Consider the following 13,476-nt stretch of genomic DNA (forward strand, 5'->3'; position numbering starts at 1 on the left):
ACACCTTCATCTAAGTCTGTAGCATTAAGTGTGGCTATGACAGTTCCTACGGCGGAGTTCTCTGGCACAGACGCTTTGTAAACTCGTTGGCTAAAAACTGGGACATTGTCATTGGCGTCCAGAACACGAATCTGGATAGAAGCAGTTCCTGATCTGACTGGATTTCCCCCGTCAATTCCATTGATTTCCAGTATATGCTCAGCTTGTGCCTCCCGGTCCAACACCTTTTTAAGAACTAGCTCCGGATAAGCATTACCGTTCATTTGGGTCGTCATTAGCAGTGTAAAATGGTCGTTCGGGCTCAGTTTATATTCACGGACCGAGTTGCTTCCCAAATCGGGGTCATGCGCGCTCTCCAGTGGGAAGCGCCTGCCGAGAACAGTGGATTCCACTAAATCTAGACGTATATCTCCTGCAGCAAAAACGGGGCTGTTGTCATTTATGTCAGTGATGTCCAAAACTAAACTATATGCTTGAAGGGGATCTTCAAGTAAGAGCTGATACTGGAGGGTGCAGACGGCTGCTTGCGCGCAGAGCTCCTCTCGGTCTATCCGCTGGCTGATCAGGAGATTGCCCGACGCAGTGTCCAGTTCACACAGCTGGCTCGTGCCTTCTGCAACAACCCGGCTTCGTCGAGCATCAAGCTCTGTCACTTTCAGCCCCAGATCCCGCGCAACATTCCCGATAACAGACCCTCGCTGCATCTCCTCTGGAAGGACATAGCGGACCTCCCCAAACGAAACATCCAAAATGAGGCTAAACAACAAAAAACGCAGCCACCATTTTAAGTTTATTCGCTGGTCCATTATGAAACATGCTTTCAGAAGCAAAAATACCGTCGACATTATGAATAAATACTAAACGTATACAGCCAAATATCCAACTGAAAAGGCTGCTGTAATGCAACGTTTCCCTGCTTCTCCAGCTGAGTTACTCATGCTCTATTAGGGAAGCTGTCAGCTTGGATTCCTCTCTCTATCCCCATTTCACCACTGCGCGCTCTCGTTCTCTCTCTCTCTCTCTGTATCTCTCTCTCTCTCTCTCTCTCTCTCTCTCTCTCTCTCTGTATCTCTCCCTCTCTCTCTGTGTATCTGTATCTCTCTCTCTCTCTCTCTCTCTACACCCACACCAACACAACTACGCTTGCATACACAGCCCTTGGCTCTAACCCAATACTCCAGTTCCACTGACACAGATAGGGTGAGACACGCCATCGCATCCATGAGTCAGTGAGTCAGACATTATAAAAGAGCGTCCCCAAGAGCCTGAGAGGATAATTGCAACACTGGACCATATGGAAAAATATTTGTGCAATACATTCGTCTATATTATGAAACCAACTCACACAGCAGGTGACCAAGTTAAAATCTGGTAGAATCAGACTTTTTTAAAAACTTAATATAATTAAAGATGAAAAACATCTAAGTTTGAGGAAGCAGAAGATAAACACACAGTAAATGAATTTCACAAAAAAATACAATCCTATAAAGTACTTTTGCAGTGAACACGACCTGTTTATATGTTCTTATATTGTTTGTGTTAAATTATACTCCTCATTTTAATTCCTCTGACACAATTATCTAACTATATCTATCACACTTACAATATTACTACAAGATGACAGTGGACTTTGCACACACACTTCTCCTAATATTACTCAGCAATAGTATGCTGGCCTGGAAACCAACAAGTGTTCTCAACATGTGGCTACAACTATAATTATCTCCTATGTTGCTGAGGAAAATAAGATGTTAATCCATTACTGCTGTTTTAGTTTGTCCTCTGCAAACCGATTGCAATCTGGTCTGGACAGAAAAAAATATTACTGATACTAAATCATCCACCCTACAACACAGGAGGCGGAGGGGAAATATCACTGCAGACCCATCACAGCCAAAGCACTGATTGATTAAACTTTGTCATCTGGTAAGCGCTTGAGAGCACAAGACAAACAAGCAACACCCACCAACACAATTTCTTTCCAAAAGTCACACTTGGCTAGTTATGAAGGGCAATGTTTTACAAATCCCCTCACTATGAAACAGAAGACTACTGTAAACACTTGAGATATATTCCTCCATCAATATAGACATTGTACAACTCTGAATGAGGAGTAATTTATTATCCACACAGTATTATGCAATAGTGACTCCAAAGAAGAAACCTACAGATGTCAGTAGAAGCTGCAGCTGGGCTGACATTATGAACAATTAACCACAGTTACGCAGAAAGTAAGATGCATGTTAAACACCTCAAAAATTAAAGGGCACTGCTTCTGCTATGAATGAGGGAGATCTTAAATATATTTTTACATTCAGACATTCATGGAACAACAAGACAGGATTGCTGCACCTGAAAAACTTAAATTTCAGTCAAGTGAGTACAATTAGCTAGTTAATGCTAATGATGTTCTACTGCTCCTGTTTAAAAACAAATGTAATTAAGATATATACAGTTACTTTGAGTACTCTTTCAGTCTGATAGATGACTATTAAATGTAGAGATTCAATTTGAAATCAAAGGGAATAGTATTAGGGTATTGCAGAGTTTTTTGTTTGTTTGTTTTTTCATTTAAGAGGAGAATAATGGTTGATACAATTGATCGAGATTTAGGAAACCATATTAACTTGAACAAAATAATATTAAAATAGTAATTAAACTGTTATGGGTCTTGTAACAAAAAAATCTTTTTTTGAAAAATAAATTAGTATTTTCTCAAACTAACGCAATGCCACGCTTCATTCAGGGCAGTACAATATTAAAAAGTTAAAAAACAAAAATCTTAAAACTTGTATTCAAATCAAAACATTACAAGGGGGATTATAACTTGGACTGGCAGATGAAAATCAGTGAGATATAAAAGAGTGACAACGTCTTAGAAAGACAATAAAAGTCTCCGCGAAAGTGCATCAGGAAATGAGTGTTCAGCACCAAGGACAGAGAATCAAGCGAAAACGGTCTGTGTTCTCATGTATCCCAGACACATTAACTGGTGTGTGTGTGTGTGTGTGTGTGTGTGTGTGTGTGTGTGTGTGTGTGTGTGTGTGTGTGAGTGTGAGTGTGAGTGAGTGAGTGAGTGAGTGAGTGAGTGAGTGAGTGAGTGAGTGAGTGAGTGAGTGAGTGAGTGAGAGAGAGAGAGAGAGAGAGAGAGAGAGAGAGAGAGAGAGAGAGAGACAGACAGACAGACAGACAGAGAAACTGTGGATGTATCATCAGTGAATTTATTTATTCATTTTTAACAAATGGCACAGATAACATGAAATAAGTCCCTACCTCAGGAGACACATTACCGTCACCAAACGCATCAGCAAAGTCTGACTTTTCTTCAGAGTCTGTCATTGTCTAGTCAAGTCTGACGCAAAGACCCAAGCATTTTACAAAAAAGCAACCATTCACTGATCCAACTTAAACAAGAAAACTTCTGTTGGAGTTCCCATCTCCTCTGAGGAAGAGGGATCGTGTACAGTAAGTAATACCAAGAAAAACAACCAAAATATCAGCACCATGGACAGCACCAGCAGGGTATGAAAAACTCTATGGCAGACAAACAAGCAACAGATACATCTCTAATGATGACAGAATGAAACACCGTCTATTTTTGACCAGAATGAGGGTTGGGAGGTTTCCGCAGTTTCACCAAGAACCATAGAATCGAAAACTATCATGAAAATGTGACACACGCTTGTTACGCTGTAAAAAATACCCGATTAAAAAAGGACAATAGAGGCAAGTAAAATACTGACTCGTAGGCATTGACTGAACTATATACCACAAAGATAAATGGTTAAAGCACGAAGGACACCTCACCCTACCTCAGGAGAAGCATCACAATCGCCAAAGGCATCAGTAAAGTCTGAAGCACTTTTCCTCAGAGTCTGGTCAGTAGGAAGTGTGTTGTCATTGTAAGACGTCACAAACTTAAAGTCACTGGTTCTAGAACCTGTTGTCAGGTAGGCGTCATAATTGTAAGTGCTGCGTAAAGTTCCTGTGCCGTCAACATCTGCGTAATTAGGAGGGAGATAAGCGCTGGGGATGGCGACTGCTCCGTCAAACAACAGTCTGGGCTTTCTCCTGCGACAAAACCTCACACCCAGGACGATGATGATGAAAGTCAGAAAAAAGGTGGACACTGACACCAGAGCGATGATCAGGTAAGAGGTCAGTTTGGAGTTCTTCTCGTCATAAGAAATATCCTTCAGTTCTGGCACCTCAGCCAAGTTATCAGAAATCAGTAAATACATGGAGCAGGTGGCAGACAGAGAGGGCTGTCCGTTATCTTTCACTGCCACAATCAGGTTCTGTTTCATGCTGTCAGACTCAGAAATGTCCCGCTGTGTCCTGATCTCTCCGCTGTGGAGACCAATAGTGAAAAGTCCCGGATCAGTGGATTTGACTATATGATAGGACAGCCAGGCGTTCTGTCCAGAGTCCGCGTCCACTGCTATCACTTTGGACACCAGAGAGCCTCCGTGTGCAGCTTTGGGGACCAGCTCGGTCATGAAGGAGTTGCCCTCCGGGGCGGGGTACAGGATCTGAGGAGAGTTGTCGTTCACATCTGATATGAAAACACTGACGGTCACGTTGCTGCTGAGCGGAGGAGAACCGTTGTCTCTGGCCATCACGTGGACTTTAAAGCTCCTGAACTGTTCATAATCAAACGACCTGACAGCGTGGATCACCCCCGTGTCTCCGTTAACAGACAGATAGGAGGACACCGGGGCACCGTTCACCTCACCAGGTAACAGAGAATAAATCACTGTACCGTTTTGTCTCCAGTCGGGGTCTCGAGCACTAACGGAACATAAAGTGGAGCCAGGTTTGTTATTTTCAGTCACATATGCGCTGTACGACTGTTCCTCAAACACAGGTGGGTTGTCGTTGATGTCAGCTACAGATAACTGAACAGTTTTAGAGGAGGACAGAGGTGGAGAGCCCTCGTCAGTGGCAGTGATTGTAATGTTGTAATCAGACACTAGTTCACGGTCCAGTTGTCCTGTGGTCACCAGAGAATAATAGTTTTTAATAGAAGGAACCAACTTAAAAGGAACATTTTGCTGAATGGAGCAGCGGACCTGTCTGTTTCTCTCCGAGTCTCTGTCCTGCACGTTAATGATGCCCACATCTGTACCAACTGGAGTATCTTCTGGTATGGGATTCTTTAGTGATTTCAAACTGACTACAGGGGCGTTATCGTTCACATCAGTGATAGAAATTATAACTTTAGCATGAGATGAAAGTCCTAACCCATCTTTGGCTTTAACGCGTATTTCAAATGTTGTAGCAGTTTCATAATCAACAGCACCAATTACTCGTATCTCACCTACTTTACGATCAATACTAAATATTTTCTTCACATCATCAGTAACATGTGTAAAGTCATATGTCACATCTCCATTGACTCCCTCGTCTGCATCAGTCGCGCTCACTGTGACCACCACAGTGTCTACAGGAGAGTTTTCAGGCAGACTGGCTTTATAAACGGCCTGGCTAAACACTGGGGCGTTATCATTAGCATCCAGCACAGTGACGTGTATAACCACGGTACCTGATCTCTGAGGAGAGCCACCATCTAGAGCTGTGAGGAGCAAATTCATCTCCACTTGCTTTTCACGATCAAGCTCTTTATCAAGAACGAGCTCAATTGAGTTTCCATCAGCAGACAAAACGAAATTATCGTTCTTCTTAAGGCTGTAGTGTTGAACTGAATTTTGGCCTACATCCGCATCGTGTGCCCCATCTATCACAAAACGAGCTCCCCTGACTGCCGACTCGTGAATCTCTATATTGATCATTTCTTCGTTAAACTGTGGAGAGTTATCATTAATATCTTGAACATGCAGACTAATCCGATGGAGTTCAAGAGGATTCTCCAGCACAAGCTCGTGTTTCAAGACGCACAAAGCCTTTTTGCCACAAAGCCCCTCTCGGTCAATCCTGTCAGCAACAATCAGTTCCCCGTTGTTCAGGTTTATGTCACAGTAACGTTTGTCAGTCCCGTCAGTGTCAATGCGGGCTGCTCGTCTAGAAAGCACGCCTATTCCCAGTCCGAGATCCTTAGCGATATTTCCAATAACTGATCCGCGTTTCATCTCCTCTGGAAAAGAATAGCTCATGTCTCCATGCGCGGCATGAAAAAACAGAAAGAGGAAAAAGAACCAGCGCTGCTGAAACAAAAATATTTTCGAATCCATTATCAGCGATGAGTGATTAACAGGTTGAGGACTGAAGCTAACAAAGAAAATTCAACCTCATAACACGAACGGCGACTGCGATTCCAGTGCTGTTGCGGTAAGACACCAGAGCACAAAACTGTGTGTCCACACCAAGGAGAGAGGGATTCAAATGTCTTAAGCCTGGTATACAGCGCCACCGTGAGTTAGAGTCTAACAAAATACTGATCATATAAACAAATGTAACACTTCAGAGTAACTTTCAAAGTGACTTATATTACTGTTCATTTGTACATTAAAGAGACACAACAATTCCGAGATATGATCAAACTTATGCATAACTTTCAAATGAAGAAACTATCAGGAAATTAGAAAAATCCACAATCAAGTGTCATTTTGTCTAACATAAAGGCTGCCCTCTTTTGTCTTCAAAAACTGATGACGAACATAATTTTAACCCTCTTGTTCTGGATCCAGACTTGTTCTGTGCTATTCACTTAATTTCCTCACAGACTCACACTGCCCCAGGTTCAACATATCATTGATGCACACACGTATAATCTAAATAAATACACAACAAATCCACGGGGGGAACGAAATATAGCGCATAGCAGTTGTCAAGAAACTCACAGTACATTAGATTTTTTTTTTTTTTTTGGGAGGGGGGGGCGGTGATCTAGAAAAGGTAAATTTGGATGGTCAAGGTGTATTCTGCCAAGTGACAGCCTTGGAAAATGTTGTAAGGGAGTCAATAAAAGTGTGAATAAAAAAAATATTATTCATTCAAAGCATATAACTGAGCACAACTGCAGACGTAAACAAATTAAAAAAAACACTTGTGTAGGTAGACAAAACTCAAAAACCTATGACTTTTTTTTCCTCTTCCTTTGTGCTATCCCTTTTTTCATTTATATCAGTCAGACCAGAAAGACATCAACCAAAACAAACTTAGATCATAAGGAAGCCTGAATAACTATCTGTACAGTATCTGTATAAAGTCTGAAGCAGACTGGATTCAAAAGTTATGACCAACATGCTAAAAATGATACAATCCAATATGTAACTTTTCATTAATCCTGCTTTTAAAGCAGAAGTAAGCAGAATGTTTGCGTTAACATAATTCTTAAATAGTTATATCTTCCGACAGCAATCACTTAGAGTGTTTGGTCTGAAACACGGGTCTGTCAGTCACTCTGCTCTGCTGTAAGCCAAGGAGAAAACTTTCCTTGTATCCTACAACCTTTATCCAATGAGGAGAGAGAACGGCATAAAGGGGCGGTCCTCTCTGTGTGTGCAGCCAAGGGATGCACGTGAATGTGGTGACGTAGGGACGAGGGCGGGGACTGCTAACTCCATCGGCTGACAAGATGTTAGCCAAAACGACCGGATCGCTTACTTCTGCTTTAAGGTTACTATACTATTCATCACAATGATGTTATTTCCTTAAGATTGAATAAAACACCAGAAGAAACATCTAAATCTGTTTACACTACAAACACATCTGCTAAAAGCAACTATAAATGAGATCTAATCCAAGCCACCTTCAATCAAGTATCAGCCACCATGAAAAAGTGGCAAACAACTGAACTTTTCTATTTCTCTTGACATAAGGGCCATTAGACTGTAGGTGTGCTATAGTGAGGCACAAAGGCATGAGAAGTGAATAATATTGCTTGATTGTTTTTTTCTGTACATGAGAGAGAAATGGAGAGAGAGAGAGAGAAAAAAATGGAGAGAGAGAGAGATGTTTAGCACCTGAAATGAGATTGCATAGTTTGGTTTAAACCAGTTTTACTGTGCAACAATAAAGATCAGATTCAGCTCAGTATGATGTGCTTTAGAGCTGAGAGAAACATACACTGGGTCTCATTCATGAAACGTGAGCAGCACGGATTTGTGTGTAAACCCTGAGCAGCGCAAATTTACGTGGATTTCCGCATTCATCAATCTTTTAGTAGTGCTGATTTTTTCGTAGCTACTCACAAAATCTACACCTGCTCCGGACTGTGTGTAGCGCTTGTGTAAATGGAGGAATGCAAATAAATACTGCTTGTCACTGTTGAAAATTACAATTTTAATCCATATTACTCTCTCTCATGTTCAAAATACGCCGACGCCTTTGAAACACGTAATTTAAACATGACAAACAATTAGAAATATTTGGAGAGAGAGGCGTTTTAGGGATCGGACACGCACAAACACGTCAAGGCTCCATCTAATGATGATAATAATCTGACATAAAACCGGAAAAAACTTTTTTGTGTTGCTACAGTAGCCTACAGGCTCGGTGGGCGCACACTTCACCCTGCGCAGCAGCGCAGTCGGCACCGGTTTGGATGGAGCTGTGACAGACGGCTGGTGCTTCTGTAACAATATAACCTGCCTATATAACTTCATGTGTTGATACAACCATGCTCCTATCCAGCTGAGGCTGTGAAGAGCCTCCCCTTCCCGTCGCTGCTGTAGCTCTGGAGTTGTGTGTATTTTTTTTTTTTTTTTCATGTTTCATATCGAACTATTCTGGCTTTACTTCTTAAACGGTTCTTTAATCAACCAAGGATAGGCCTACTTAATTCACTAAATCTGTTTCTTCCCTCCAGCCTTTGACCTGTCCCAGTCACACTACTAACAGAAGAGAATTAAATATTTTTTCTGGACTCCACTTCACCCAAAATGACTTCGATCCGTGATCTCTCTTTTTTTCTCTCTCTCCCTCTTTCCTCGTTTGCGTCATGGCCGCAGGTGAGCAGGATGCACCTACCTCCTAATATGGTGGTCAGGATCTCCTTATATGGCTATTCATGTATGAAGATCTATGCTAATTGCTGATCACCGGGGGCGTGTTGTTAGTTTACGATGGGTTGGCATTCATGAAGTTACACACGTGTTTACGATCAAATCTGAGTTTCCCGCACCGTTCATGAATCCGGAGTAGAGTTTTAGTAGAGTGAGCTTTTATGTGCAAATCTACACACAGATTTACTCATGTTTCATGAATGAGACCCACTGAGTGGCATGTGCAGAGTATGTCAGAGGCCATAAAGTGCAAATTGGTTAAATTGCAATTAATCAGTGGAATAATTTCACTGAAAAATTGAAGAATTTCATAATTTTTGGGAAAATATTTGTATGATATGGTTAAAAAAATCCATCATGTCAAAACCTGAAATTCAGAGTGAACTTTATGATGGACCTAAGAAGTCTTCAAAGAAATAAGCCCCAGTAAGATGTCTTATGCAGAAACATAAAATGCAATGTCAGTAAAGTTAGGAACAGATTAAAGACTTCTGGTCAGACAAATGTTATTGAAAGAACAGGAATGTTGTGAGTTGCAAGACTAATACGTTTGCAAAAAAAAATTAAATATCCTCTTTCAGAAACATATTTGAATACAAGAGTAAACAATCCTAATGTACCCAGACATCTAAAACAAAAAATGTATCCAATTAGCCTAAAATATAATCTTCACAAGACTATATTTGTAGCTGTTGCTGATGACTGCTCAGTAAATAATTTCTATCAACTACTAGTTTATGAACTTTGTCAAAATATTTGAAGACAGGAAACCAACACATCCAGCAAGCCCATACCAATCTAACACACTCGCACATTAAATTCTAGGGTTCAACAATGTTAACTAATTTGACAAACAATACATTTGTTCCGATGGAAAGCAGGACAACAACTGAATATAAATAAATACTTCATGCAAAGTCCCAAACATTTTACAAAAAAGCAACCATTCCCTGACCCAACTTAAAAAAGAAAACTTCTGTTGGAGTTCCCATGTCCTCTGAGGAAGAGGGATCTTGTATACGTAATACCAACAAAAACAAACAAAGTTTCAGCACCATGGACAGCACCAGCAGGGTGTGAAAAATCAAAGACAGAGACGCAAGCAACAGATACATTTCTAAGGAATGATGACGGGTAAATCATTTCTATCAACTACTAGTTTATGAACTTTGTCACATTATTTGGAGACAGGGAACCAACACATCCAGCAGTCCCATAACAAGCCAACACAATGACACATAACAGGACTCAACAATATTACCTCATTTGACAAACAATTTGTTCCTATGGGAAGCAGGGCAACAACTGAATATAAATGAATAAAAAAAGCAACCATTCCCTGATCCAACTTAAACAAGAAAACTTCTGTTGGAGTTCCCATGTCCTCTGAGGAAGAGGGATCTTGTATACATAATGGGCTCTTTGCACAGCTCCACTACTTCCTGAACTTAATGATGCTCCTTCATTTCCTGTCTTTTTTTTTTTTTTTTAAAGTATATTTTTTGGGCTTTTATGCCTTTATAGATAGTACAGTTGAGACAGACAGGAAATGGGGAGGCAGAGAGAGGGGGGATGACATGCAGCAAATGGCGCCCGACGCGGGACTCGAACCGGGGCCAACCGCAGCGAGGACTGTGCCTCTATACATGGGGCGCCCGCTCTAACCACTACGCCACGCGACGCCCCTCATTTCCTGTCTTAGGCATTGGACAAACTGATTAATCCAGGTGTGTCTGAGTAGTCACAATGGTCAGACACACCTGGATTAATCAGGCTATCCAATAATGTAAGACAGGAAACAAAGGAGCAGCATTAAATTCAGGACGTAGAGGAGCTGTGCAAAGAGCCCATACCAAGAAAAACTACCAAAGTTTCAGGACCATGGACAGCACCAGCAGGGCCTGAAAACTCAAAGGCAGAGACGGAAGCAACAGATACATCTCTAATGATGACAGGATGAAACACTGTGTGTGTGTGTGTGTGTGTGTGTGTGTGTGTGTGTGTGTGTGTGTGTGTGGAGGGGTTACACAGTTTCACCAAGAACCATACAATTGAATATATCTCATGAAAATGAATCACACACTTGTTACGCTATATCCGATTAAAAAAGGACAATAGAGGCAGGTAAAATACTGACTCGTAGGCATTGATTGAACTATATCACACAAAGGCAAATGGTTAAAGCACGATGGACACCTCATCCTACCTCAGGAGAAGCATCACAATCGCCAAACGCATCAGCAAAGTCTGACGGACTTTTCCTCAGAGTCTGGTCAGCAGGAAGTGTGTTGTCATTGTAAGACGTCACAAACTTAAAGTCACTGGTTCTAGAACCTGTTGTCAGGTAGGCGTCATAATTGTAAGTGCTGCGTAAAGTTCCTGTGCCGTCAACATCTGCGTAATTAGGAGGGAGATAAGCGCTGGGGATGGCGACTGCTCCGTCAAACAACAGTCTGGGCTTTCTCCTGCGACAAAACCTCACACCCAGGACGATGATGATGAAAGTTAGAAAAAAGGTGGACACTGACACCAGAGCGATGATCAGGTAAGAGGTCAGTTTGGAGTTCTTCTCATCATAAGAAATATCCTTCAGTTCTGGCACCTCAGCCAAGTTATCAGAAATCAGTAAATACATGGAGCAGGTGGCAGACAGAGAGGGCTGTCCGTTATCTTTCACTGCCACAATCAGGTTCTGTTTCATGCTGTCAGACTCAGAAATGTCCCGCTGTGTCCTGATCTCTCCGCTGTGGAGACCAATAGTGAAAAGTCCCGGATCAGTGGATTTGACTATATGATAGGACAGCCAGGCGTTCTGTCCAGAGTCCGCGTCCACTGCTATCACTTTGGACACCAGAGAGCCTCCGTGTGCAGCTTTGGGGACCAGCTCGGTCATGAAGGAGTTGCCCTCCGGGGCGGGGTACAGGATCTGAGGAGAGTTGTCGTTCACATCTGATATGAAAACACTGACGGTCACGTTGCTGCTGAGCGGAGGAGAACCGTTGTCTCTGGCCATCACGTGGACTTTAAAGCTCCTGAACTGTTCATAATCAAACGACCTGACAGCGTGGATCACCCCCGTGTCTCCGTTAACAGACAGATAGGAGGACACCGGGGCACCGTTCACCTCACCAGGTAACAGAGAATAAATCACTGTACCGTTTTGTCTCCAGTCGGGGTCTCGAGCACTAACGGAACATAAAGTGGAGCCAGGTTTGTTATTTTCAGTCACATATGCGCTGTACGACTGTTCCTCAAACACAGGTGGGTTGTCGTTGATGTCAGCTACAGATAACTGAACAGTTTTAGAGGAGGACAGAGGTGGAGAGCCCTCGTCAGTGGCAGTGATTGTAATGTTGTAATCAGACACTAGTTCACGGTCCAGTTGTCCTGTGGTCACCAGAGAATAATAGTTTTTAATAGAAGGAACCAACTTAAAAGGAACATTTTGCTGAATGGAGCAGCGGACCTGTCTGTTATTGTCAGAGTCTCTGTCCTGCACGTTAATGATGCCCACCTCTGTACCAACTGGAGTATCTTCTGGTATGGGATTTTTTAGTGATTTCAAATTAACTACAGGGGCGTTATCGTTCACATCAGTGATAGAAATTATAACTTTAGCATAAGATGAAAGCCCTAACCCATCTTTGGCTTTAACGCGTATTTCAAATGTTGTAGCAGTTTCATAATCAACAGCACCAATTACTCGTATCTCACCTAATTTACGATCAATACTAAATATTTTCTTCACATCATCAGTAACATGTGTAAAGTCATATGACACATCTCCATTGACTCCCTCGTCTGCATCAGTCGCGCTCACTGTGACCACCACAGTGTCTACAGGAGAGTTTTCAGGCAGACTGGCTTTATAAACGGCCTGGCTAAACACTGGGGCGTTATCATTAGCATCCAGCACAGTGACGTGTATAACCACGGTACCTGATCTCTGAGGGGAGCCACCATCTAGAGCTGTGAGGAGCAAATTCATTTCCCCTTGCTTTTCACGATCAAGCTCTTTATCAAGAACGAGCTCTATTGAGTTTCCATCAGCAGACAAAACGAAATTATCGTTCTTCTTAAGGCTGTAGTGTTGAACTGAATTTTGGCCTACATCCGCATCGTGTGCCCCATCTATCACAAAACGAGCTCCCCTGTCTGCCGACTCTTGAATCTCTATATTGATCAGTTCTTCGTTAAACTGTGGAGAGTTATCATTAATATCTTGAACGTGCAGACTAATCCGATGCAGTTCAAGAGGATTCTCCAGGACAAGCTCGTGTTTCAAGACGCACGAAGCCTTTTCGCCACAAAGCCCCTCTCGGTCAATCCTGTCAGCAACAATCAGTTCCCCGTTGTTCAGGTTTATGTCACAGTAACGTTTGTCAGTCCCGTCGGTGTCAATGCGGGCTGCTCGTTTAGAAAGCACGCCTGTTTCCAGTCCGAGATCCTTAGCGATATTTCCAATAACTGATCCGCGTTTCATCTCCTCTGGAAAAGAATAGCTCATGTC

At 42.3% G+C, this 13,476-nt stretch overlaps 1 protein-coding gene across 27 annotated transcripts in view; it reads right to left on the minus strand.

The window, feature by feature from the left end:
• The window catches only part of LOC146979773 (protocadherin gamma-C5-like), a 298,812-nt gene that overhangs the window by 193,278 nt on the left and 92,058 nt on the right, over positions 1-13,476 (minus strand). For 2 of the 27 annotated variants that reach the window (XM_085789844.1, XM_085789843.1), the window contains exon 1: positions 11,173-13,470. The exons of 21 other annotated variants lie outside the window; for them this stretch is intronic. In XM_085789844.1, the coding sequence (XP_085645970.1) occupies positions 11,173-13,449 (2,277 nt within the window). In that variant the 5' untranslated portion in view covers positions 13,450-13,470. Of the gene's footprint in view, positions 1-3,812; positions 6,349-11,172; positions 13,471-13,476 lie in introns of those variants that run through there. 4 more of the 27 variants (XM_085789846.1, XM_085789847.1, XM_085789837.1 and 1 more) reach the window with 4 other exon arrangements.

Source organism: Trachurus japonicus, chromosome 10 (genome assembly GCF_045865225.1).
Source record: "Trachurus japonicus isolate A0001 chromosome 10, Traja_1.0".
NCBI lineage: Eukaryota > Metazoa > Chordata > Actinopteri > Carangiformes > Carangidae > Trachurus > Trachurus japonicus.